A 26,226-nucleotide genomic window follows, 5' to 3' on the forward strand; every position below is an offset into this window, starting at 1 on the left:
AAAGTCTCATCTGAGACAAGGCAAGTCCCTTCCACCTATGAGCCTGTAAAATCAAAAGCAAGCTAGTTACTTCCTAGATACAATGTGAGTCCAGGTGTTGGGTAAATATAGCTGTTCCAAATGGGAGAAATTGGCCAAAACAAAGGGGTTACAGAGTCCATGCAAGTCTGAAATCTGGGGGTCAAACTTTAAAGCTCCAAAATTATCTCCTTTGAATCCAGATCTCATGTCCAGGTTACACTGATGCTAGAGGTGGGTTCCCATGGTCTTGAGTGGCTCTGCCCCTGTGGCTTTGCAGGGTACAGCCTCCCTCCTGGCTGCTTTCATGGGCTGGCATTGAGTGTCTGTGGCTTTTCCAGGTGCACGGTTCAAGCTGTCAGTGGATCTACCATTCTGGGGTCTGGAGGACAGTGGCCCTCTTCTCACAGCTCCACTAGGGAGTGCCCCACTAGGGACTTCATGTGGGGGTTCCAATGCCACATTTCCCTTCCACACTGCCCTAGCAGAGGCTCTCCATGAGGGCCCCACCTCTGCAGCAAACTTTTGCCTCCGCATCCAGGCATTTCCATACATTTTCTGAAATCTGGTTAGAGGTTCCCACACCTCAATTCTTGACTTCTGTGCACCTGCAGTCTCAACACCACATGGAAGCTGCCAGGGCTTGGGGCTTCCACCCTCTGAAGCCACAGCCCGAGCTGTACATTGGCCCCTTTTAGCTACAGTTGGGGAAGCTGGCACACAGGGCACCAAGTCTCTAGGCTGTACACAATACAGGGACCCTGGGCCTGGCCCATGAAACCATTTTCTCCTCCTGGGCCTCCAGGCCTGTGATGGGTGGGGCTGCCATGAAGGTCTCTGACATGACCTGGAGACATTTTCCCAATGGCCTTGGGGATTAACATTAGGCTCCTTACTACTTATGCAAATTTCTGCAGCTGGCTTGAATTTCTTCCCAGAAAATGGGTTTTTCTTTTCTATCACATAGTCAGGCTGCAAATTTTCTGAACTTTTAAGGTCTGTTTCCCTTTAAAAACTGAATCCCTTTAACAGTACCCAAGTCACCTCTTGAATGCTTTGCTGCTTTGAAATTTCTTCTACCAGATACCCTAAATCATCTCTCTCAAGTTCAAAGTTCCACAAATCTCTGGGGCAGGGGCAAAATGCCATGAGTCTCTTTGCTAAAACAAAACAAGAGTCACCTTTTCTCCAGTTCCAAAAAAGTTCCACATCTCTACCTGAGGCCACCTCAGCCTGGATTTTATTGTCCATGTTGCTATCAGCATTTTGGGCAAAGCCATTCAATAAGTCTCAAGGAAGTTCCAAACTTTCCACATTTTTGTGTCTTCTTCTGAGCCCTTCAGACTGTTCCAATCTCTGCCTGTTACCCAGGTCCAAAGTCGCTTCCAAATTTTTGGGTATCTTTTCAGCAACAACCCACTCTACTGGTACCAATTTACTGTATTAGTCCATTTTCATGCTGTTGATAAAGACATACCCAAGACTGGGAAGAAAAAGAGGTTTAATTGGACTTACAGTTCCACATGGCTGGGGAGGCCTCAGAATCATGACAGCAGGCAAAAGGCACTTCTTAGATGGTGGCGGCAAGAGAAAATGAGGAAGAAGCAAACCCCTGATAAACCCATCAGATCTCGTGAGACTTACTCACTATCACGAGAATAGCACAGGCAAGACTGGCCCCCATGATTCAATTACCTCCCCCTGGGTCCCTCCACAACACGTGGGAATTCTGGGAGATACAATTCAAGTTGAGATTTGGTGAGGACACAGCCAAACCACATCAGGCAACTTGTGCAATTTTTTTCTTCTGTTGTTACTTAGGATCTTCCTGTGAATATCAAATTCATCATTGAGGGGATGGAAGAGGCTGGCTCTGTTGCCCTGGAGGAACTTGTGGAAAAAGAAAAGGACCGATTCTTCTCTGGTGTGGACTACATTGTAATTTCAGATAACATGTGGATCAGCCAAAGGAAGCCAGCAATCACTTATGGAACCCGGGGGAACAGCTACTTCACGGTGGAGGTATTCACAGAGAGCAGTTCATGGATGGAGGCCTGTGGGGGTTGTGAATGGGAGCGCCAATCCATTCTGGGATCTTGGAGAGGAAGAAAGCAAGCTTTCCTGAGGGCAGGGGCCTTACCTGGGACACACGGCCTCAGGGGAGGTGGGGTAGGTGCAGAGGTCTTGGGGTTTGGGGAGGTCATGAACCCCCAACACTTGGAGTGGATGTGGCTATGTACCTTGTTCTGGAGAGGGGATTCACAGGGGTTTGTGACTTACAAAGCAAAGCTTGGAAACTCTGGCCATGGGATTTGCAGGCAGGTATGGCAGCCACAGGGAGGTAAGCAGACTGCGCGATCCATGCAGGGGCAACTGTGCTGTGTCCTGCTCCTGGCGTGGGCCTGCTGGCCACAGTGGCAGGAGACACAAGTGCCGTGGTCACAGGGAAAGAGAAGGAGCATTGGTGTCGCCCGAGGCCAGCATCTGAATCCTAGCTTCTACCATGGCCAGCCTTGTGCAGGTGGTTTCACCTTGAGCCTTGGTTTCCCACCTTGAAAGATGGTACAATAATGCCCCCTCCCAGGATGACTGTGTCATTACATGCAGCCTTTAGTTGAGGTTTGATGCATAGTCAGTTTCCTTCCCCTTTTCTCTTTTTCTAGTAATACAGGCAATCTGTGATAGTGCATAAGACATAGAAAGTCCCTCCTGGGTAAATAGCTAATTATTTCATTATTTCAATCTGTTTTCTCATATAACAATGTGTAGGCTGATAATCCATGCTCTATCCAATCCCTAGGCAGTTTTGAGATTCAGATGTCAGCACATACACGGAAACACACATGGCTATGCATTTGAAAAACAGTGAGTGCCTTCTATTTGTCAGATAGGAGGATGCTAAGTCCCGGGGGTATAGGACTGAATAAAATAGTCTCTGCCCTCAGGAAGTTTACTTCTAGTGAGATACAGATACTAAAGAGATGTGGGAGTGACAGAGAAAACAGGAAGCAGGGACTGTCCTCTAGAACCCGCTTTCAAGAAACATGGCTGTGAAAAGTGGGAGAGAGCTGGGATGATGGCTAGAGGAAGCCCTTGGGAGGCAATAGACAGAGGGAGCAGTTGGAGACCTGGGAGGGAGGGGGAGAATTTTTGAGAACAAAGGCACTGAGGAGGTGGGAGGGGGTGAGCTCCAGACCCAGTGGAAGAAAGTAACCTCTTCTGTGAGGGCCTTGGGTAGGTAGAGAGCTCCAAGTCCTAGAGCTTCTTCCCTCTTAGCCTCCATTTTTTTCTGTTTAGTAGGAAGTGAGTGTATCTGCAGAGAAGTGATGGCTTGAAGTGGTCACTTTGGGAGAGGGGGAAGAGAAGGGATGGGAGGATGAAGAAGGGCCAGGCAGTGGTAAGGTCTGGAGTCATCTGTCCATGCAAATTGCTGGCTTTCTGCAGCATGCTCAGTGGCCAGGGACAGAGAAGCCTGGCCCGGGGGTTGAGGTTACTCTAGAGGGTTGTGGTGGAGAAAATAGGGAAGAGCTCTTCAAGGTGTTGAGCACAGAGGGGCTGAGGTGATCAAGGGTGGTATTCAGGTTGAACAGGGCAAAAAACAAAGGCAGGAGGGCAATGTGGGACATCTTGGAAGGGTCAAGGGACTGACGTCTTAATGAAGACTGAGAACAGGTGGTACAGCAAAGTTACAAGAGAGGACAAGGGGAGCTGTCATCAGGATGTGAGACAGCCAACTCAAGGTTTCGAAGTGAGACTGTCCACACTCCAGAGTAATTTAGCTAGCATTATTGCCTAGTGAACAGAAAGTCTTAATGCTAAAGTGACCAAACCGAAGATTGCTCTGGTGCCACATTGAAGATGAAGGGGAACAGAGAAAGACCAGCTGGGCAGGAAGGATGGGAGGAAATGAACTGAAGAATCAACTTCAAAAAAGCCCAACCTGTAGAAATTGGTAATTGATTGGATATGGCATATATAGGAGAAATCGTGCTGGTAGGAAGTAATTGCAGAAGAGATTGAGTTTGGGTCTAGATCTCCTGAGTTTTGGAAACTGGAAGCATGCTCAAGTGGAATGCACCGTAAGCACCCCAGAGTTTTAAGTCTGGTGTTTAAGTAGAAAGTCAGACCTCCAGGGATGAACATTTAAGGGCATGGATGTATTAATAGTAACCCTGCCCTTAAATTATCGTGAGCACCGCATGGTCAGAGATAACCAGGTCCACACATGTTTGTGTCGTTCCACAATGTCAGGCTTTTACTGATGCTATCTCAGTAATAAAAGCCATGGGCTCCATGGAGCTCCCAAGGAGGCAATTCTCCTTAGTGCCTCCCGTTCATTCAGGAGTCAGAGCACAGGCACACAGGCTCAAGCTACTCCACAAGGCAGTCAATATTGTAAAGCATACATCGTGGTATACCTAGCCAATATGTGAATGTTATAGACTGAACATTCCACAACAAACAAAGTAACATTTACCATCAAGAGAGAAGGAGCTGGGCACAGTGGCTCATGCCTGTAATCCTAGCACTTTGCGAGGCTGAGGCGGGTGGATCACCTGAGGTCAGGAGTTCAAGACCAGCCTGCCCAACATGGTGAAACCCTGTCTTTATGAAAAAAATACAAAAAAAAAAAAATAGCTGGGCATGGTGGCGTGCACCTGTAGTCCCAGCTACTTGGGAGGCTGAGGCAGAAGAATTACTTGAAGCTGGGAGGCGGAGGTTGCAGTGAACTGAGATCATGTCACTGCACTCCTGCCTGGGTGACAGAGCAAGACTCTGTCTCAAAATAATAATAATAATAATAATAATAAATAAAAAAGAAAAGCGATAGGAAAACAGGTTAATGAATCAGTCCAGGGAGAGTGACATAGACAAAAAGAAATCCTGGCTGGGCCTGGGTGGTCCAGTGGTCTTGTAAGGAAGAGCCTTTGATCTTGGTGGCAAATGCTGGGTGCTTAGCACAAGTGACAGCAGGACAGTGTCTGTTAAGTTTTGAGCTGCTGACATCCTGGTTGTTTTATGACTGCCAAGTCTTCTGATAAGAACTGATAGTGAAAGAATGTGTTTGGCTATGTCCTTATCCAGCTGGAGGCAGTCTTTATTGATCAGGCAGAACATCTAGTCCCTGTTGGCAAAGTGCCTTAGGAAAAGTAAGATGGAGTCTTTTTCTAAGATGGAGTCACTTATGTCAAGGGTGCCATATACATAAACACTATCCTGTGAGCTCTTGAAGCTCATGTAGAGGAAGGATGAGCCAAGTATTAATCTTTAGAGGTGGGAGGAAGAAAAGATGTTATTACAGGAGATATCAATAGAATTGTCCTGCAGGTAAGAAAAGAAGAAAGAGAAGAAAGCTTCTCAGAAACCAAGGGAAGAGAATTTTTCCAGAAAGAGGAGTGATCAACAATATGGGATGAAACCAAAAGGAAGACAGCTGTGTAAACGTCAATCATTTGGCCAAGGAGAGCCTGGTGATCTTGGCTAGAATAGAGTGGGTGGAAGAGCTTGGGAATGAGTCAGTTTCAGGGGATTCAAGAGATGGTGGGAATGAAGCAATCGACAGGGGTAGGAAATCCAGTCCCCATGACTGAGAAACACGGAAAGTGAAGTCAGGTCTGGATGTCGCCTACCTGAGTTCTGAGGGACACACGCAGATATGTATTTCACCACGTGAAATACTTACACTAAAGGAACCAAGGCAGGAAGTATATCTCTTACCTTTTATCTACTCTGCAGGTGAAATGCAGAGACCAGGATTTTCACTCAGGAACCTTTGGTGGCATCCTTCATGAACCAATGGCTGATCTGGTTGCTCTTCTAGGTAATGCCTTATTTTGTTTCACTTTTTAAGCATCAGGGATCAACTAAAAGACAGTTCTACTTGATTCTATGTACCTCTCCTTGCTTTCTGAACTAGCTCTGAACAAGGGTGTAGATGCTTAGATTTTCCTCCCCTTGGCAAACTGTTCCCTCCACTTATAAGTAAGTCTGCATTATTTCTTTTCATGGACTGAAACTCTTCTTCAGTTCATCCATTTTCTTTTACTGGACATTGTGACACATCCAGCCATACTTAAGGACAAGAGGGCAGAGACTCAAAGGATACAAAAGACTGACAGGCCACCCTGACTCCCTTACTGGTGCTCCTAGAATGCCGGGCCGGGTGGAGGTGTGGTATTCCCAAGAAGCTGAACCACAAGTTCAACTTCAGTAGACCTGGCATGACTTTTTGACTGAAGATATATCAACAAAGGGAAGATCAAAAGGGAAAGGAACTAAGCGACACACCAGGTGAGGCCCTTCATCCACTTTCTCAAGAGCATCTTGTTTTTCATGACAGACTGGCCCTTCCGCAGACCAGCCTGCACCTTGTAACATGTGGGTTCTGGGTGCGGGTGACCAGGTATGTCCTTGCTCTGCCACAGACCACCTGTACGACGTTGGTAAGTTACTTGAGTTCTCTAGTCTTCAGTTTCTCATTTGTAAAGGGGCACAATCATCTGTTCACCTAGTATTGCTTTTAGGATGCAAAAAGGTGATGTGTGCAGAACACTTGTCACGGTGGCTGGAATGCAGCTTGTCCATCAGTGAGTAATGGCCTGCCCTGGCCTGACTCCAGAGATGGTGTCAAATACGTCAGCACCACTTGGCTTCATTTTTCAAGGTTGCTGTGGCCCCAAGTGGCACAGCGATGCTGACGAGTTCCCCAATTGTCCCAGTGCTGTCCTTGATTTCCCATGGATTGCTGGTGTGTGCAAGAGGGAGTTGTATGTTTTTCTCGGGGAGCCTGTTTGCCCAGGCTCAATTCACCTACAGCTCTTCTAGGCATCAGGGCTGCCCATGGTGGGTTCCCAGGGAAGCTAAGGAAGTTTAAACTCCAGGGGCCTCACTTACAGGAGCTCCTTCCACAGTCCTGGAAGGGACACTCATCATTTTATATTCATAATTCGGTGTTCTTTTAAAAAAGAGGTTCACACATTACCTATGCTTTAGACCCTGCAAAACCTTGCTGTGCTCCACTTGGCAAGTATAGCTCCTTTATGCAAATTTCACAACATGGCCAGGCATGGTCACTCACGCCTGCAATCCCAGCACTTTGGGAGGCCAAGGTGGGTGGATCAGTTGAGCTCAAGACTTTGAGACCAGCCTGGGCAACATGGTGAAACCCTGTCTGTACAAAAAATACAAAAGTTAGCCAGGCATGATGGTGTAGGCCTGTAGTCCCAGCTACTTAAGGGGCTGAGGCAGGAGGATCGCTTGAGCCCGGAAGGCAGAGGTTGCAGTGAGCTGAGATGATTGTGACACTGTACTGCAGCCTGGGCGACAGAACGAGACCCTGTATCAAAAAAATAATAATAATAATAGAAAAAGCAAAAAAAAAATGTTTAATAATGTGCCCCTTTTGGGCAGACAAATTGCCAGAAAGCATTTACTCCCTTGGCCTCAGTAGTCCGGGCCATGGTACAATCAGCCCAGATGGGCCAGGTGTTGGGAGGATCTTCTCAAGGTCTTCAGCATCATTTTTAGTTGCACAGGTTTCTCCTTCATTCTCCCAAACTGAATAATGAAATTTACCTATATTTCTACCATCTATCTAGCTATCCATCTATTATCTATCCATCTATCTTTCTATTCATCCATCCAACTGTCCATCCATCCACCCATCTATTATCTATCCATCTATCATCTTTCTATCCATCTATCCATCCATTATCTATCTATCCATCTACCTATCATCTATCCATCCATCCATCCAACTATCTGTCCATCCATCCATCTATTATCTATCCATCTATCATCTTTCTATCCATCCATCCATATATCCATTCATCCATTATCTATCCATCTATCATCTTTCTATCCATTCATCCGTCTATCTATCCATCCATCCATCTATTATCTATCATCTATCCATCCATCCATTCATCCATCCAACTATCTATCTATCTATCTATCTATCTATCTATTCTTCTATGGCCTTCTAGTTTTCCTGAAATATAGCTGTTGGATGATATTTCCCATGCTTGACAATTCAGACAGAATACACCCAGCCATTTTCCTTTAAAGAGTTTAAATGGTTTCCAGAAGAATCAGATGGTATGCAACTCATGATTTTGGGGAGTGGAGGTTAATTTTCTGTTTTACCAGAATGAATGTTTTCTTCCCTAGGAACTGCATCTGAAATCTTTAGCAGCACATTTTGCTTTTCCCACAAGCATGATTGCTGCATGGCATCTTTTTAGGCCGTGTGGCTTCAGCCAGGCATAGGATTCCGTGCAGCCCCACAAATGCACATTGCTCTGCTAAGGAAGAGTCGGCTCAGGGTCATGAATGAAATAAAAAACGTGGTTTGACTTTCTTTAGTTTTTGATACAAATCAAATAATCAATCCACAGCACAGTAATTTCTGGATTATGTCCTCTATGTGGTTTTCATATGTTTTGTACAAAAACATAAGGACACAGTGTTGAGCTTTAGTGTTTATCAGATGACAAGCGGGAATTTTGCTTGCCGACAGGCTGGGCTGTAGTGGAGATGCCTGGACTTCCAGGGCCCCCTGATGTCAGGTGAGAGTCGGCTCTGCTGTGTCCACTCCTGCAGGCATACACACTAGTCAGGATGCGGGAATCCATGGGCAGCCCTTGCCTTGTGCAAGCCTCCTCACCTCTCTGTCTCTGCTGTGATCATGAACAGACAATAAACACTAGTGAGCACCAGCTCTGTGAAATGCGTGATAACCTCCACTAAGGTACAAAGCAAAACCAAGTTAGTTCCCTGTCTGAAAAGGGGCTTAGTGTGCAAGGGAGGCAGGAGCTGCTAAGAAGATACTTGTGTTTACAAACTGAGCTCTAACCTTCTGTAGTTTCCCTTTGCAGACACTTTCCTACTCTTTGCATTTCCCTAAAAGCCATAAAACAGAAAAGGCCATTGCACCAAGGGCATTTTTATAAGCACCAAATATGCGATGTTATTTAAAATGTTCAAATCCAGGATGGCTGCTAGGCATGCAGGATTCTGTTTCCTGTGGGCAGTTTTCTTTTTTTTTTTTTTTTTTTTCTTTTTTCTTTTTTCTTTTATTTTTTTTTTTGCTAATTTTTTTTCTTTTTATTATTATTATTATTATTATTATACTTTAGGCTCTATGGTACATGTGTGCAACATGCAGGTAAGTTACATATGTATACATGTGCCATGCTGGTGCGCTGCACCCACCAACTCGTCATCTAGCATTAGGTATATCTCCCAATGCTATCCCTCCCCCCTCCCCCCACCCCACAACAGTCCCCGAAGTGTGATGTTCCCTTTCCTGTGTCCATGTGTTCTCATTGTTCAGTTCCCACCTATGAGTGAGAATATGCGGTGTTTGGTTTTTTGTTCTTGCGATAGTTTACTGAGAATGATGATTTCCAATTTCATCCATGTCCCTACAAAGGACGTGAACTCATCATTTTTTATGGCTGCATAGTATTCCATGGTGTATATGTGCCACATTTTCTTAATCCAGTCTATCATTGTTGGACATTTGGGTTGGTTCCAAGTCTTTGCTATTGTGAATAATGCCGCAGTAAACATACGTGTGCATGTGTCTTTATAGCAGCATGATTTGTAGTCCTTTGGGTATATACCCAGTAATGGGATGGCTGGGTCAAATGGAATTTCTAGTTCTAGATCCCTGAGGAATCGCCACATTGACTTCCACAAGGGTTGAACTAGTTTACAGTCCCACCAACAGTGTAAAAGTGTTCCTATTTCTCCACATCCTCTCCAGCACCTGTTGTTTCCTGACTTTTTAATGATTGCCATTCTAACTGGTGTGAGATGGTATCTCATTGTGGTTTTGATTTGCATTTCTCTGATGGCCAGTGATGGTGAGCAGTTTTTCATGTGTTTTTTGGCTGCATAAATGTCTTCTTTTGAGAAGTGTCTGTTCATGTCCTTCGCCCACTTTTTGATGGGGTTGTTTGTTTTTTTCTTGTAAATTTGTTGGAGTTCACTGTAGATTCTGGATATTAGCCCTTTGTCAGATGAGTAGGTTGAGAAAATTTTCTCCCATTTTGTAGGCTGCCTGTTCACTCTGATGGTAGTTTCCTTTGCTGTGCAGAAGCTCTTGAGTTTAATTAGATCCCATTTGTCAATTTTGGCTTTTGTTGCCATTGCTTTTGGTGTTTTAGACATGAAGTCCTTGCCCATGCCTATGTCCTGAATGGTATTGCCTAGGTTTTCTTCTAGGGTTTTTATGGTTTTAGGTCTAACATTTAAGTCTTTAATCCATCTTGAATTGATTTTTGTATAAGGTGTAAGGAAGGGATCCAGTTTCAGCTTTCTACATATGGCTAGCCAGTTTTCCCAGCACCATTTATTAAATAGGGAATCCTTTCCCCATTTCTTGTTTTTGTCAGGTTTGTCAAAGATCAGATAGTTGTAGATATGTGGCATTATTTCTGAGGGCTCTGTTCTGTTCCATTGATCTATATCTCTGTTTTGGTACCAGTACCATGCTGTTTTGGTTACTGTAGCCTTGTAGTATAGTTTGAAGTCAGGTAGCGTGATGCCTCCAGCTTTGTTCTTTTGGCTTAGGACTGACTTGGCGATGCGGGCTCTTTTTTGGTTCCATATGAACTTTAAAGTAGTTTTTTCCAATTCTGTGAAGAAAGTCATTGGTAACTTGATGGGGATGGCATTGAATCTGTAAATTACCTTGGGAAGGATGGCCATTTTCATGACATTGATTCTTCCTACCCATGAGCATGGAATGTTCTTCCATTTGTTTGTATCCTCTTTTATTTCCTTGAGCAGTGGTTTGTAGTTCTCCTTGAAGAGGTCCTTCACATCCCTTGTAAGTTGGATTCCTAGGTATTTTATTCTCTTTGAAGCAATTGTGAATGGGAGTTCACTCATGATTTGGCTCTCTGTTTGTCTGTTATTGATGTATAAGAATGCTTGTGATTTTTGTACATTGATTTTGTATCCTGAGACTTTGCTGAAGTTGCTTATCAGCTTAAGGAGATTTTGGGCTGAGACAATGGGGTTTTCTAGATATACTATCATGTCATCTGCAAACAGGGACAATTTGACTTCCTCTTTTCCTAATTGAATACCCTTGATTTCCTTCTCTTGCCTAATTGCCCTGGCCAGAACTTCCAACACTATGTTGAATAGAAGTGGTGAGAGAGGGCATCCCTGTCTTGTGCCAGTTTTCAAAGGGAATGCTTCCAGTTTTTGCCCATTCAGTATGATATTGGCTGTGGGTTTGTCATAGATAGCTCTTATTATTTTGAGATACGACCCATCAATACCTAATTTATTGAGAGTTTTTAGCATGAAGGGTTGTTGAATTTTGTCAAAGGCCTTTTCTGCATCTATTGCGATAATCATGTGGTTTTTGACTTTGGTTCTGTTTATATGCTGGATTACATTTATTGATTTGCGTATATTGAACCAGCCTTGCATCCCAGGGATGAAGCCCCCTGTGGGCAGTTTTCAAAGGCACCTTCTGCCCTCCCCGCGCTTCCCAAGAAGGCTGTGGTAACTGAAGAAATGACATCAACGTCATGATTGCAAGAGGAAGATGAACAGGAGGGGAGGGGACGAACTCTTAAGCATACTATTTTCATTCAAATGCTTTCAATATTAAAGAACTAGGGCAAAGAAATATGGAAAATGGGATCTGTGAAGCAGCATTATTTCTGAATAGCACAGACATCAATGGCTCCCCTTTCCCCGTGATGGCATTCCAGGCAGGGCGGAAGTGACTGAGCCGCACTCCACAGCTCTCTCATCAGATTTTTCTGCAAGCAAATTAAAAGAGAAAGGAAGGCCAGGTGCAATGGCCACAATTGTGCCTTTGCACTCCAGCCTGGGTGGCAGAGCAAGCTCTGTCTCAAAAAAAGGAAAGAAAGAAACACAGAAAAGGAAGAAAGGACGGAAAGGAGGGGAAGGAAGGGAAGGGAGGGAGGGAGGGAGGGAAGGAAGGAGAGAAAGGAAAGAAGAAAGGAAGGAAAGGAAGGAAGGAAGGAAAGAAAGGAGAAAGAAAGAAAGAAAGAAAAAGAAAGAAAGAAAAGAAAGAAAGAGAAGGAAGGAAGGAAGGAAAAGGTAAATGAGGAAATCCTCTTTCTCTTCCTTCTCCCAGTCCAGCAATAGGGGAGGCTGCTTTGTATACTGAGAGAATAAAGTTGTAATTTAAAATGATGCCGAGAACAGAGGCCTGGATCATTTTACTAGTGAGGTACAGTGTGTGCTTAGAAGGCACGCACTCTGCAACTTTGTCCTTACACAGAAGACTGTCAGCAGAAGTTTAGGGACATATGCTCAAGAGAAGATCTTGTGATTGCATTATCAGTGGGGACTCATTAAGCTGCCCCGGAGACATTTTTGTGTCATTTATATCAGTCTACGTCCTGGCTGCATTTTGCCTTTGATACCCATTTTCTCCAGAGAGTGGGCAGTATTTACTAAATCTCAACATCTGCTGCTTTCATGGATATTTACTGATGATTTTTTCCGTTTGTATTGATCTCCAAACTCTTTCATGAAGAGCATACTAGTGTATACAGGGGATTTTGTAGTCATGATGGTATCTCATAGAGTAGACCTGAAGGGTATAATGCTTTTAATTAAAAATGAGTCTTTATTATAATATACTGTGTGTGTGTGTGTGTGTGTGTGTGAAGGGGAAGAGAAGTTGAGAAGGGATGACAAAAATGTTTGGTTTCTCAGGTATATACGTACGTAGGTGTGTATACATGTGCGTGTGTGTGTGTGTGTGTGTGTACATATATATACATCAATTTTTTTTTTTTTTGAGACAGAGTCTTGCTTTGTCACCCAGGTGGGAGTAGAGTGGCGTGATCTGGGCTCACTGCAACCTCTGCCTCCTGGGTTCAAGCGATTCTCCTGCCTCAGCCTCCCCAGTAGCTGGGACTACAGACACGTGCCACCATGCCCTGCTAATTTTTTGTATTTTTAGTAGAAACAGGGTTTCATCATGTTAGACAGGAGGTCTCGATCTCCTGACCTCGTGATCTACCCGCCTCGGCCTCCCGGACTGCTGGGATTACAGGCGTGAGCCACCGCGCCCGGCCATATAGTTTTTTTTTTTGAGACAGGGTCTGACTTTATCACCCAGGTGGGAGTGCAGTGATGTGATCCTGACTCACTGCAGCCTCAACTTCCTGGGCTCAAGTGATCCTCCCACCTCAGCTTCCCAAGTAGCTGGGACCACAGGCATGTGCCACCATGCCCCACTAATTTTCATATTTTTTGTAGAGACACAGTCTCGCCACGTTGCCCAGGCTGGTTGGGAACTCCTGGGCTCAAGCAATCCACTTGCTTTGACCTCCCAAAGTGCTGGGAGTACAGATGTGAGCCAATGCACCCAGCATGTATTTTAAATGTTTTATAATGAACATGTATTACTTTTTAAATCAGGATAAGATAAAACTAAAAAACAAACCTTGTTTATGTATAAAAGGCATAGCTGAGAACGCGAACGTGATGCAGGTAACTCACTCTGACCTCATTTGTTGCAAGCCCAGGTGTTTTCAGCCACACCTTTGACAAGGTGAACCCTAAAGCAGGGCTGACTCCAGCTGCGTGAGCCTGGTGAGCAACTCCTTTCTCTGACAGTCACTTCTTGGATGGAGTTGCTGCCAATGGCTTTGGCCACGGGAACCCAGATAGTCAAGAGGCCTGCTGCAACCCTGAAGAGTCCTCCCACGGTCTGGCTCCAGGACCACAACATTGGCACACTCCTTTCTACCTGGCTTTGTTTTCTGTGTATGTTTTGTAGGTAGCCTGGTAGACTCGTCTGGTCATATCCTGGTCCCTGGAATCTATGATGAAGTGGCTCCTCTTACAGAAGAGGAAATAAATACATACAAAGCCATCCATCTAGACCTAGAAGAATACCGGAATAGCAGCCGGGTTGAGAAATTTCTGTTCGATACTAAGGTATGGCCACAGACTGATGGATAAGCTGGAAGAGGCATGAGGCTAGTATATCATATTTGCCCTCTGTCTAAGTCATTGTCTGGTGCTAATCTCCGTATCTTAGAATCCAAAGCAGATGTGAATTCTCAGGCATATTTTTGACATTCACAGCCACTTCCCCATGGGCTGGGTCAACCAGTCCTTTTTCAATGGGGTCTAATTGGCACTGGCTTCTGGCACTTAACCACAAGCAGTTACCCATTTCCCAGCCATGTTTTCCAAAGCTGTTCATTAACCTAAATCCCATGCCAGCCTTCAGCCAGTGAGCTGGACTTCTTACCTTTTCAAAGACCAGAAAAGTCTGAGATGATTCCAGCTCCAAGACCTCTAACTGTTCATTTTTCCAGACAAAACCAAGAGCCTTAGGGGCTAATCTGTAAGTGAATACATCATTGCCTCAGTGGACTAAGTAAACACAAAGCCGAAAACATTCCTTACAGGCAAATTTAGAATTGTTTTGCTTTTCTCCTCCTCCTCTTTCTGGGCAGCATGCTTGCCTGACAAGGTGTTTGGTAGCTAGGGCTGGTTCCTGGGGAAGGGGCCGAGAGGGGGAAAAGCAAGCTGAAAAGAAGCAGTAGAGTGAATTATTATGAAGCAAGCGTCTTCTTGCAGACCAGTTCCAGGATGGCCAGAAGAAAGAAAACTGGCTCAAACATCTGAAGAGTTATTTGATGTCTTCTGAATAAGAAAATGCTTTCATTACATAAGTTATTATTGTAATTTGGGGTTAGAAATTTATAATCGAACTCACATTTCTGAAACGGCCCGCCCCTTTATCTATGGCCATACCATGCTGAACGTGCCCGATCTCGTTTGAAAGGGCCCCTTTGCCATTTGTTAACTGAAAACTGCAGATCTTGGGCAAAGAGGGGCACTCATCAATGGGGAGCTGCTTGGGTAGTGAAGGCATCTGAGGACAGCAGAGAGTTTGTGTCCTGAGGGAAAAGTCCTTGCGTGAGGCACAGCTGAGTAAGGTGACAGTTAACGTGTCCTGAATGGTGTCTCAGAGAGGCAGAGGGTGGTAACACAAGCAACCCAGCTCCACTGGGTTCTAATTAAGCATCCTTTGGATACTTTTATTTTAATATAGGAGGAGATTCTAATGCACCTCTGGAGGTACCCATCTCTTTCTATTCATGGGATCGAGGGCGCGTTTGATGAGCCTGGAGCTAAAACAGTCATACCTGGCCGAGTTATAGGAAAATTTTCAATCCGTCTAGTCCCTCACATGAATGTATCCGTGGTGGAAAAACAGGTAACAAATGCTTATGATTATTATTCTGCCTAGTAAGTGGTTTCTGAATCCCACACATCACGGCTTAGTGAGCAGTGAGGTTGCTACCATTGGAGTATCATTTTTTTCCAATACAAGAGGAGTGGAACAAACGTCAAGAAACCAATATTGCCCAGTGCAGTGACTTGTGCCTGTAATCCCGGCACTTTGAGAGGCCAAGGCTAGAGGATCCCTTGAGCCCAGGAGTTTAAGGCTGCAGTGAGCTATGATAGCACCACTGCACTCCAGCCTGGGTGACAGAGCAAGACACTGTCTCTTAAAAAAACAAACAAAAATAACCCAATCTTTTCCCTCAAGTATATGCAATTGCAGCAGTCAGATAAATAACCATTTGAAGCTAGTGTGCTAGGAAAATTTGAAAGTTAGATGGTAGATACAAAAGCAAGATTGGTTTACACATAGATGGAGTAGGGGCCTGCCTATGCTTGGACAGAAGCAGAAAGTCTTAGGCCTCAATCATTCAATCTTCATGATGTCTGAAATTAACACTTTGGAAGCAGCCATTTTAAGGAAAATATTTTCTAGAAGGAGTTATGTGTCCAAATTACCAACCAATCATCAATTTGCCTCAAGTTAGTTTAACAGAAAGTAGACTCTTGAATGAATGAGCTAAAGAAATATTTCATCCCAACAGTCATTCTCTCTCCATCCCATTATCCCCCTTTATTGTCTTGTTAGCACTAATTACATTCTGAAGTAGTCTCTCTTTCTCCCTCTCGGCCTCCTCCCCTCCTCTCTTCCCTCCCTCCCTCCTTCCTTCCTTCCCTGCCTCTCCCTTCTCCCTTTCCTTCCCTTCCCTTGCCTTCCCTTCCCTTCCCTTCCTTTCCCTTCCCTTCCCTCCCCTCCCATTCCCTCCCCTCCCCTTTCCTTTTTCTTCCCTCCTGTTCCTTCCTCCCGCCCTCCTTCCATCCTTCCTTCTCCTCTCCCCACTCCCCTCCCTTCTCCATCCCCTCCCCCTCCCTTCCCTTTCCTTTTATCTTTCCCTCCTTCCCTCCCTTCCCTTCCTTCCCTTCCTTCTTTTTGGAGGTGCTACCCCCTTTTCTCATGACATATAAACTCCATGAGGGCAGGGCCTTCCTTGTCTTGTTCACAGCTGTATTCGCAGCACCTAGAACAGTCTCTGGGACATGACACGTGTTCTATAAATGTGTGTTGAAGTAACTAACAGAAGAAATTTGAGTATGGCACCTCCCCGGGAGGCTCTCCACAGTAACAATGAAAAAAGAGCAGGAGGGGAAAGAAGGAGGCTGAAATGAGGCTCCTCCATAGTTGAGCCTGGAGTTGCTCCCACGTCTTGGAAATTTCCCAAATGCTTAATGCTCCCAAATCATTCAGAGGGTACTGAGGAGTCCAAAAAGAGGACAATTCAAAAGAGAAGTCCTGCTGTGTTAGGCTTCATCACTTTCAACAAGCAGTGCTCCAGCACCTCTATGTGTGTGAGACGCTGTGGTTGGAATGGGGTGGGCTGAGGCCAGGACTGCAGGGTAAAGGATAGAGGGGAATCTCCCTCTGGGTGCAGCCCAGGGTTTCCTGCTCTCAGCACTGAAGAAGGATCTCACTCTCACCCTCTGGCAGAGTGAAGGGAAAATCACAACACTTGCATGTGTCAGGCTGGGGCTTCAGTTTCTTGATGGAAGAGGCTATATTAACTGTATTAATCAGTTTCTTGATGGAAGACTATATTAACTGTATGAGAGAATAACTTGACACTTTCTCTTATCATTGAAAACGTCACCTTTTAGGTGACACGGCATCTTGAAGATGTGTTCTCCAAAAGAAATAGTTCCAACAAGATGGTTGTTTCCATGACTCTAGGACTACACCCGTGGATTGCAAATATTAACGACACCCAGTATCTCGCAGCAAAAAGAGCGATCAGAACAGGTGGGACCTTAAGATCTTCTGACTGACCAATCTGCATTGGGACTCAGGGGTGGTACCCGTGGGACCGTGGGTAAAGCAGACACTTTTAAAACTCAGAAATCAACTCTCCTTTTAATATAGAGCACATTGTTGAATGCATGCCATATGCAGGGCACGCTACACACGCCATCTCAAGTCATCCTCCCAATGGCCTTCCCCATCTAACAGAGGAATAAATGCAGGCTTACAGACATGAAGTATTTTGCCAAAGGGTGCCCAGCTCACAAGGGGCAAAGCCTGTGTTAAAATTTCAGTCTGGAGACCTGAATTTTGGGGAAAATGATGGACTAGAAAACCTTCAACCCCCGCTGACACAAAACTCATAGAAATGTTGGCCAACATGTAAAGACATCCTTTCAAAAACAGATTAGCCCGGGTGTGATGGCTCAAGCTTATAATCCCAACAGTTTGGGAGGCAGAGGCAGGAGGATCGCTTAAGCTCAGGAGTTCAAGACCAGCCTGGGCAATATGGTGAGACCCCCATCTCTATAAAAAATATAAAAATTAGCTGGGCGTGGTGGCACACGCCTGTAGTGCCAGCTACTCAGGAGGCTGAGGCAAAAGGATGGCTTGAGCCCAGGAGGTTGAGGCTGCAGCAAGCTGTGATCATGCCACTGCACTCCAGCCTGGGGGACAGAGTGAGACCCTGTCTCAAAAAATGAAAAACAAAAAATACAGCTTAGCTTGTATGACATCAAAGGAAATCCTTCAGGGTTGAAAATGAAGGAGAAGCTGAACTCTAGGGGAGTGAATAAGCAGACCCTGGGCTGGCCTGCAGGGATCTGCTCTTCTTGGTCACAAAGAGGCTGGGGCTTTAATGGCCTTAGGCCAGAGTGAGGCAGGAAGTTGAAAATGAGACCCATTATATACAGGCAGGGCATCCCCGGAGAGCCACACCTATCCCGTGTGTGTGTGTGTGTGTGTGTGTGTGTGTAAGCTTGACTGCCTTTGCTTGGACGTTGGACAGACACAAGCTCTCCCCTGAGAATTTTTAACCATGGACCCTTGCTCCTGTGGGTTTTGGTGTTTAATTTTTACCTAGTGTGTGGTCTGGTTCTCACTAGTGCCATAGCTGGACTGCCTGCTGATACAAGCACAGCATTACCCAGGAGGACACAGCCCCCAGGCAGGCCAAGGAGATTCCACAGGAGCTTCCTGGAGATGAGCTCACTGTATACAATCGCAAAACACACGAGAAACCCAGTTCCAGTGTGTCTGACCCTCAAGCCAGTGGTCTCTTCACAGTGCCACGTTGCTTCCCCAGAAGGCAGCACAGCTCTATTTGGAACTTCTTTGGTGGTGCCTGTTTTAATTCCATGCACTTCAAGGTCCTGGGTAGAGCCATGTGCTGGGCTGAGCAAAGGGCGTGTACTTGGGTGCTGGCTGTGGCGTCAGGGAGCAGGGACACTCAGTCTCTTTGGCTTCTGCACCAGGAGGGGGACCCTGCCAACAATAGCAGAATGGGGGCTCTTCCCAAAGCAGGGGGTTCTAGGTCTCTCCCAAAGCTAGGTGGAAAAGCAGTGGCATGCATTTAGGTAGACCTGTGGCATCCTATTACAGATGAGGCCTGAGGCCACATTGGCTAATGGTGGCAAAACTGGAAAGGGAAGCCCAGATCTCCTTGAAGCACTAACTCTCTCTCGGGGTTATCAGTACAAGGGACACAGACACGGAAAACTAGAGAACAAGTCCAAGACAGGGAGCCATGCTTCTTTCCATCACCATTCCTGCTGCCCCCAACCTTAGCGGGTATTTCGCCAGTAAACTTTAGGACTGAAGAAATGTAATGGCAGCTGAAGAGAGGTGTGTGTTTGAAATACCCAGGTTGACAACAATAAATAGGTCTGAAATAGCCTTTCAGGAATGCATAAGACACCTTTTGGGCTATTTGTGTGCTAAACTGGTTCTGCTAACAAGGTACCTCACTTCGATTCACATCCACATCTTTCTCTGTGAATAAAGAGGAGGTGGCATGTTCTCTCTGGTTTGTTTCATTTTTCATCCCACTCCATCTCTGGCAGCATGTCCTCTAAGCTAGAAGGTTTGAGCTCATCTTTTTCTAAAACCCACGATAGCAGTTAAAACCATTTTGTGCAATACTTTGAAAATTGCCAGAAACATTGTGACATTTGAGTGATAGTACAGCTATTGGCATATCTGTCACCAAAAAACCCAAAGAAGTCCCACTTCCATAATATTTAATTCATGAAGAAACAATAAAGGTAGGGACATTGTCTTGTGTCATGCCAAAAATGCACGACCTCTTGCAATCACAAGATAACATCAGACAAACCCAGAATGAGGGATATTTTACAAAACTACCAACTGATGAGCTTCAAGATGGTCAAGGTCATGAAAGACAAGGAAATACTGAGAAACGTCTGCAGCATACAAGAAACTAAGAAGCAATAATAAAACTGCAGTGTGGATTCTGGATCAGATCCTGGAATGGAAAAGGGAAAGACCGGTGAAATTGAAAGTCTGGAGTGTAGTTAACAACATTGCACCATTGTCCGTTTCCTTGTTTTGATCATTTTGCAATCGTTACATAAGAGGTTCACATTAGGGAAAGCAGAGTAAGAGATAGATGGGAGCTCTCTCTGTACAATTTTTGCAACTTTTCTAAATTCTAAACTTTTCTAAAATTAGTTCAAAATAAAATTTTTATTTACAATTGTTTTTATTTATTTATTTATTTAGAGACAGAGTCTCGCTCTGTTACCTGGGCCTGAGTGCAGTTGCAAGATCTCGGCTCACTGCAACCTCCATCTCCCATGTTCAAGCGATTCTCCTGCCTCAGCCTCCCGAGTAGCTGGGATTACAGGCATGTGCCACCATGCCCGGCTAATTTTTGTATTTTTAGTAGAGATGGGGTTTCACCATGTTGGCCAGGCTGGTCTCAAACTCCTGACCTCAAGTGATCCGCACACCTCGGCCTCCCAAAGTGCTGGGGTTACAGGCATGAGCCACCGCACCTGGTTCTAAAATCTTTTTTAAAGTAGGTAATTGTGAAGAAGACATCCATAGTTTTCTTCTTGACTCTAGTGTCTATCTTAGAATATAATTGCATGAAATCAACGGGCTTCCTTACCCCAAAGCACCAAATCTAATGGTAAAAAAAGAAAGATTAACAAGGAAAAAGAGAGAGGAAGGTAAAGCTCCTTGAGGAGCTTACTGGGGCTGTTCTTGTCCTTACCCTATTCAAATGCCTTCTTTTCCGGTTTCAGTGTTTGGAACAGAACCAGATATGATCCGGGATGGATCCACCATTCCAATTGCCGAAATGTTCCAGGAGATCGTCCACAAGAGCGTGCTGCTAATTCCGCTGGGAGCTGTTGATGATGGAGAACACTCGCAGAATGAGAAAATCAACAGGTCAGCTGATGCCTGCGCAATGTGCCTCTGTCTTCTTCCTTTACTGCACACACCTGGGTCTACACGTGGGTGAGCTCCTGTTCAATTTATGCGAGAATGGAAAATCGTACAGACTGGGGGCTTAAAGAACAGACATTGATTCCTCACAGTTCTGGAGCCTGGATGCCCTAGATCAGGTGCCAGCCCATTTGGTTCCTGGTGGGTGTAGGCTGTCTTCCTGGCTGGCCCTGTGATGGCGGGATTAGGTGGTTCTGGTGTCTCTTTCTCTTTTTATAAGATCACCAGCCCCATTGGATTAGGACCCCCCATTTTAACCTCATTAAACCTTTATTATCTCCTCCAGGCCCTGTCTCCAAATACAAACACACTGGGGGGTTAGGGGTTCAACATAGGACTTTGAGGAAACACAAATGTTCAGTGCATAACAAAAAAGGCTATTAGGAATGTTTGCTTTATGCGCTGCTGGCAGATACTACAAGATCTAAGCCTCCCAGACTAGTGAGAAACAAGAAATTGTTGACCCTGATATCCATATCAGTGATAAGAAATCAAGGAAAATTGACTTTTGGATTTAAGTCTAAGACTGATTCTCATCTTCTTAATAATAATAATGCAATTTTCACATGGAACTTACTAAGTGCTTTTCATACTGGGATCTCAGAAGTATGTTAAATAATTTAGATGGAATTTATAACATCAAATCTTCCTGTCTAAATGACAGAATATTTTTCCTCCTTTATTTGAATGGAAATTGTAACAAAATTTCTCTTTGTTTTTCCTCTTCTTAGGTGGAACTACATAGAGGGAACCAAATTATTTGCTGCCTTTTTCTTAGAGATGGCCCAGCTGCATTAATCACAAGAACCTTCTAGTCTGATCTGATCCACTGACAGATTCATCTCCCCCACATCCCTAGACAGGGACGGAATCTAAATATCCAGAGAATTTGGGTCTAGTATAGTACATTTTCCCTTCCATTTAAAATGTCTTGGGATATCTGGATCAATAATAGAATATTTCAAAGGCACAGATGTTGGAAATGGTTTAAGGTCTCCCACTGCACACCTTCCTCAAGTCATAGCTACTTGCAGCAACTTGATTTCCCCAAGTCCTGTGCAATAGCCCCAGGATTAGATTCCTTCTAACCTTTTAGCATGTCTCTGACCTTGCAATTTGATTGGCATAATCTCTAAGGTTTGCTTTCTAGGTCCTCAAGTGCTCGTGACACATAATCATTCCATCCAATGATCGCCTTTGCTTTACACTCTTTCCTTTTATCTTATTAATAAAAATGTTGGTCTCCACCACTGACTACAATGATTTCCCCGTGGATTCATTTTCAGAGGAGTTACTAAAGCATGGTACTATATTAACCTCTTGCCTCCCCTTCATTTATTTTTTCCCACTTCTTGAAAAGTTCCAAAGCTGAAATGATCAATATTCATACCCGTATGCCATTTGGGAGTCCTTGTGCAAAGATGAGTATTTTTTTTTTTTATTCCAAGCTTCTTTACCTTTCCTGAGATTGATGCCACCTTGTCAGCTTCTCTGCCTCCCGTTCCTTCTTCCTGTCCCATCAGAAAAGGCCCACTGTCTCTCTATCCAACATCTGTGCACATGTTACACCATAGCAGAATTAATCCTGATAGAACTTCTCTCACCCCATTGAAATTTTACTCAATGACAACATCTAAATTGCTCAAAGCTTTTAATAGCATCAGTTTTAGATAGAGAACTAATCAACTCTGACATCAGTAACACATGCTAAATTTAAAGCCATCAGCTAATGCTGCATTCATTAATCATTTTAGTTAACCATCTTGTTTGGCTTGATTGGATTTGATGGTATAAACAACAAAAAAAAGACAGTCATTTTTCTACAGTTGAGTGTATATAAACAAATTCAATCTTTATGAATTTATTATTTAAATCACATTAATGGAGAATAATTTAGGGGCTTATTAAAATTTTTTCTATTATGACTCCAAATAAAAACAAAGCAGAAGGCCAGGCGCGGTGGCTCATGCCTGTAATCCCAGCACTTTGGGAGGCGGAGGTGGGTGGATCACCTGAGGTCGGGAGTTCGAGATCAGCCTGGCTAACATGGTGAAACCCTGTCTCTACTAAATATACAAAATTAACTGGGCATGGTGGCCCATGCCTGTAGTCCCAGCTACTCGGGAGGCTGAGGCAGGAGAATCGCTTGAACCCAGGAGGCAGAGGTTGCAGTGAACTGGGATCATGCCACTGCACTCCATCCTGGGTGACAGAGTGAGACTCTGTCTCCAAAAAAAAAAAAAAAAAAAAAAAAACAGAACACATTTGCGTTCAACTTTTTTCCATCACTCTGTCGGTTCTTGAGATGTCAGTTTAAAAACGTGCTGTACCACCTTTAAAAGGACTGGAGCAGGCAGTCAGTGATTCAGTTCACCTTGACTCTGGTCATAGAAGTGGACCCAACTGAGGGCTCAACCTAGTTGTGGGCATTTGTGAAGGATTCCAGTTAGTGTTTTCTTTGGAAGCAGGAGGCTTCAAGCCATCACATCTCCAATTCTATAGAATATCAAGTCATCTTTAAAGAATAGCGGCAGGTGTTTGATATTTTGTGCTATTAAGTGTAGTTTGTGCTCATCTAATTATGCAGGGTTTCGTGGTGTTTCTCGATTTTGTTGAACCTACCTGATGCATTTGGCATTGTAGCTAAGGCCTAACAGTGTGAGAGATTTAGAGTCTTCATGTTAGTCCATTAACATAAGTTTATTATAAAATACACTGTAAGCATTTCTGACTAATGTACCATCAGATTTAAGAAGTTACCAAACAATATGTATTCGCTGATCTTCATTCCTGCTGAATCTGAGACCAGCAGTGTCTCAGTTAATTATTACGCTGCCGCCAGGAGAGAAGGAGGAGAATGAATAGTTATGGAAGTTGTAGAATCTAGGATATTCCAACCCTGGATTGCCAGAGTTCAGAGTCCATGTTTTTCTGTCACCCAGGGTCACGACGGGTCTCCCCAGCTCTTCCCTCCTGTTTTTCCACCCAGTTCTAAGCCCGGTGGTGACCCAGACCGTACCCTGATGTGGGAGTCAGAAAGGAGTATCTTCCAAGCTCCTTGTACTCAAAGGAATAAGAGAAAGCTACTCAGTTGTTAGTTATGCAGATATATTAACCAGCTATATGGAGGAAAAAAAGTTAAGGGAGAGAGAAATTTAAATATTTGTTTTTTAACATTTTAATGACGAAATATATGCACTTGGACAAAAATGATCACCCAGTATGTTGGGCATACATTGTGTCATGCCCATCGGGGGGACTTTATTGTATTGGAGGAGGGCAATGTATCCGGCTTTGTTAGTAGATGTAGTGTATTAAAGCATAACTATTGTGATAAGGTTTAGGGGTTAGGAATATCATTTGGGTTTGGTAGATGCTTTTCTGGAAAACAATGAGGCTGGGAATGTTTCTGGCTTTATGTTGTATTCATAAAAATAAAATGTACTGGCTTGAAAACTTTGGTGATTGTGCGCCAGACAGCGCGAGAGCCCTGGTCAGCGACACTGTTCCTTTGCACTTGCTGCTGGGAGAAGGGAGTGAGCGAGGGCTCCCCCGAGGGCTTGCTCCCGGCCACTTCTCACTGTTCACACTCATGCTGGGAACTCCGTGGCCTTTGTACTTGCCAGATGCCCATGACTCCCAACCCAGTCCCCTCTTCCGAGAACCAGGCCCACCCATCTTCCTGCCCATTTCACATCTGAAACTCTACTCACCTAGTATGAAAACTTCCATCCATTCCCCGAGCCTGTTACCCCTCTGGTGCTCCCTACCTTGGTAAGTGGACCATCGGCTAGTTGATAGCAGAGCCCTGCATCATCTTCCACACTTCCCTCTCTTTCCAATCCAATTCAATATCAAGGCCAGTCCAGCCCGTTTCTCAAAAGCCACCACTTCCTTCTAGTTCCACTGTCACCTCGCATAGCTCATAAGCCAACACTCAAGTTTTGCTGGGTTATTGCAGAGGCCCCTAACCAGCCTTTGCTTACACGACAGCCCCTCTCACTGTACATGCCATACAGCAGCTGGCTTGTCCCTCTCACCCTGCTTAAATCTCTCAACTGGTGACATAGTCTGAGGATGAAGTCAGACATCCCAAGAAGGTCTCCAAGTCCTGCACAACCTGCTCTCTGCTTACTCTTCTGGCTTGCTCTGCCCTCACTAGATATACCCTGACAACACCATCCTTCAAATCCTCCAAGTTTCGCAAACATCCAAGAGCTTCCCTGCCTCAGAGCCTTCTCAGAGTCTCTCCCTCCTCTGGCAACACCCTTACAACCCCCTTGGTCTCGCTAATACCCCTCCCACCCACCCTCCACATTAGTCTTCAAATCTCAGCTTAGTCGTAATTTTTCAGGGAAGCTTTTTCTTATTCCTCATGAGTAAGTGAGGTGTCCCTATTATGCTACCATAGTCTGCATAGTAGCATTTATCATCATTGCCATTAAATACATAGTCAAGTACCACATACTGACAATTTGGCCAACAACAAACATATATGACAGTGGTCCCATAAGATTACAATACCATGTTATTACTGTACCTTCTTCTATGTTTACATACATAGATACTACTGTGTTGCAACTGCCTACAGTATTCAGTACAGTAACACACTGCACAGGTTTATAGCCTAGGAAAAATAGGCCACACCATGCTGCCTAGGCGTGTAGTAGGCTATGCCATCTAGGCTTGTGTGGGTACACTCTAGGGTGGTTGAAGATGTCCAGGGACGCATTTCTCAGTATCCCTGTTAAGTGATGCATGATTGTATTTCTACAATTTGAAAACTGCCAGCTCTCCTGCTAGACTGTAACATCTTTACAGGCAGAGATTATGTCTGTTTTGTCTATCCTGATGTCTTGAAGGTTCCAGGCATGCTGTATGTCGTCAGGAAACATTTAAGTGCTGAAATGAATGATTTCAACATTTGTATCATCCATTCTCATGCTGCAATGCACACTCATGATTTCTGTGCATCTCTCTCCCTCCTATTAAATTTCACGCTCTATAATATTAGTGACCATGTCCTACTAATCTCTGTACTTCAGGCATCCAGTGGGGTGTGCTGCACACATTAGATAATCAGTATGATTGCTAAAATCTTCCTCTTGACTTTGCAGCTGCGATTTTTGGGGTCTTCCCTACCAGGTGTGCTATACCTTTCCTGGACTTCTCTCGTCTTCATACTCTCCACTTCACATTGTTCCTAGTTTGAAACCTTCTTGGGAGCAGCTAGTACTGGGGAGAAGCACAGAAAACAAGCCATGCAGAGGTGTCAATGGCTAATAACTATTCAATGTGTTAGGCTTCCCAGCAGTGCTTGTATCTTACCAGGGGCCACATCTTCATTCAGAGGCCACAAACCAGAAGCCTGGGAGCTCTGCACTGGCTCCCTCACCCCCGCTGATGTGGCTTTCACGATGTCCTAAGCACTTTTGAATGGGAAGCTGACATCCCAAAACTGGAAGATTTCACACACACACACCACACACACACACACACACACACACACACACACACACACACACACACACACACACACACACACACACACACACACACACACACACACA

General features: G+C 44.6%; 1 protein-coding gene across 2 annotated transcripts in view; it reads left to right on the forward strand.

The window, feature by feature from the left end:
* The window catches only part of CNDP1 (carnosine dipeptidase 1), a 57,235-nt gene extending 33,128 nt beyond the window's left edge, over positions 1 to 24,107 (forward strand). For both annotated transcript variants that reach the window (XM_024235714.3, NM_001132321.1), the window contains 7 exon segments: positions 1,840 to 2,040; positions 5,755 to 5,839; positions 13,808 to 13,968; positions 15,098 to 15,262; positions 17,044 to 17,185; positions 20,452 to 20,599; positions 21,388 to 24,107. In XM_024235714.3, the coding sequence (XP_024091482.3) occupies positions 1,840 to 2,040; positions 5,755 to 5,839; positions 13,808 to 13,968; positions 15,098 to 15,262; positions 17,044 to 17,185; positions 20,452 to 20,599; positions 21,388 to 21,454 (969 nt within the window). In that variant the 3' untranslated portion in view covers positions 21,455 to 24,107.
* The last annotated feature ends 2,119 nt before the right edge of the window (positions 24,108 to 26,226 follow it).

The sequence above is a fragment of the Pongo abelii genome, chromosome 17, assembly GCF_028885655.2.
Source record: "Pongo abelii isolate AG06213 chromosome 17, NHGRI_mPonAbe1-v2.0_pri, whole genome shotgun sequence".
NCBI lineage: Eukaryota > Metazoa > Chordata > Mammalia > Primates > Hominidae > Pongo > Pongo abelii.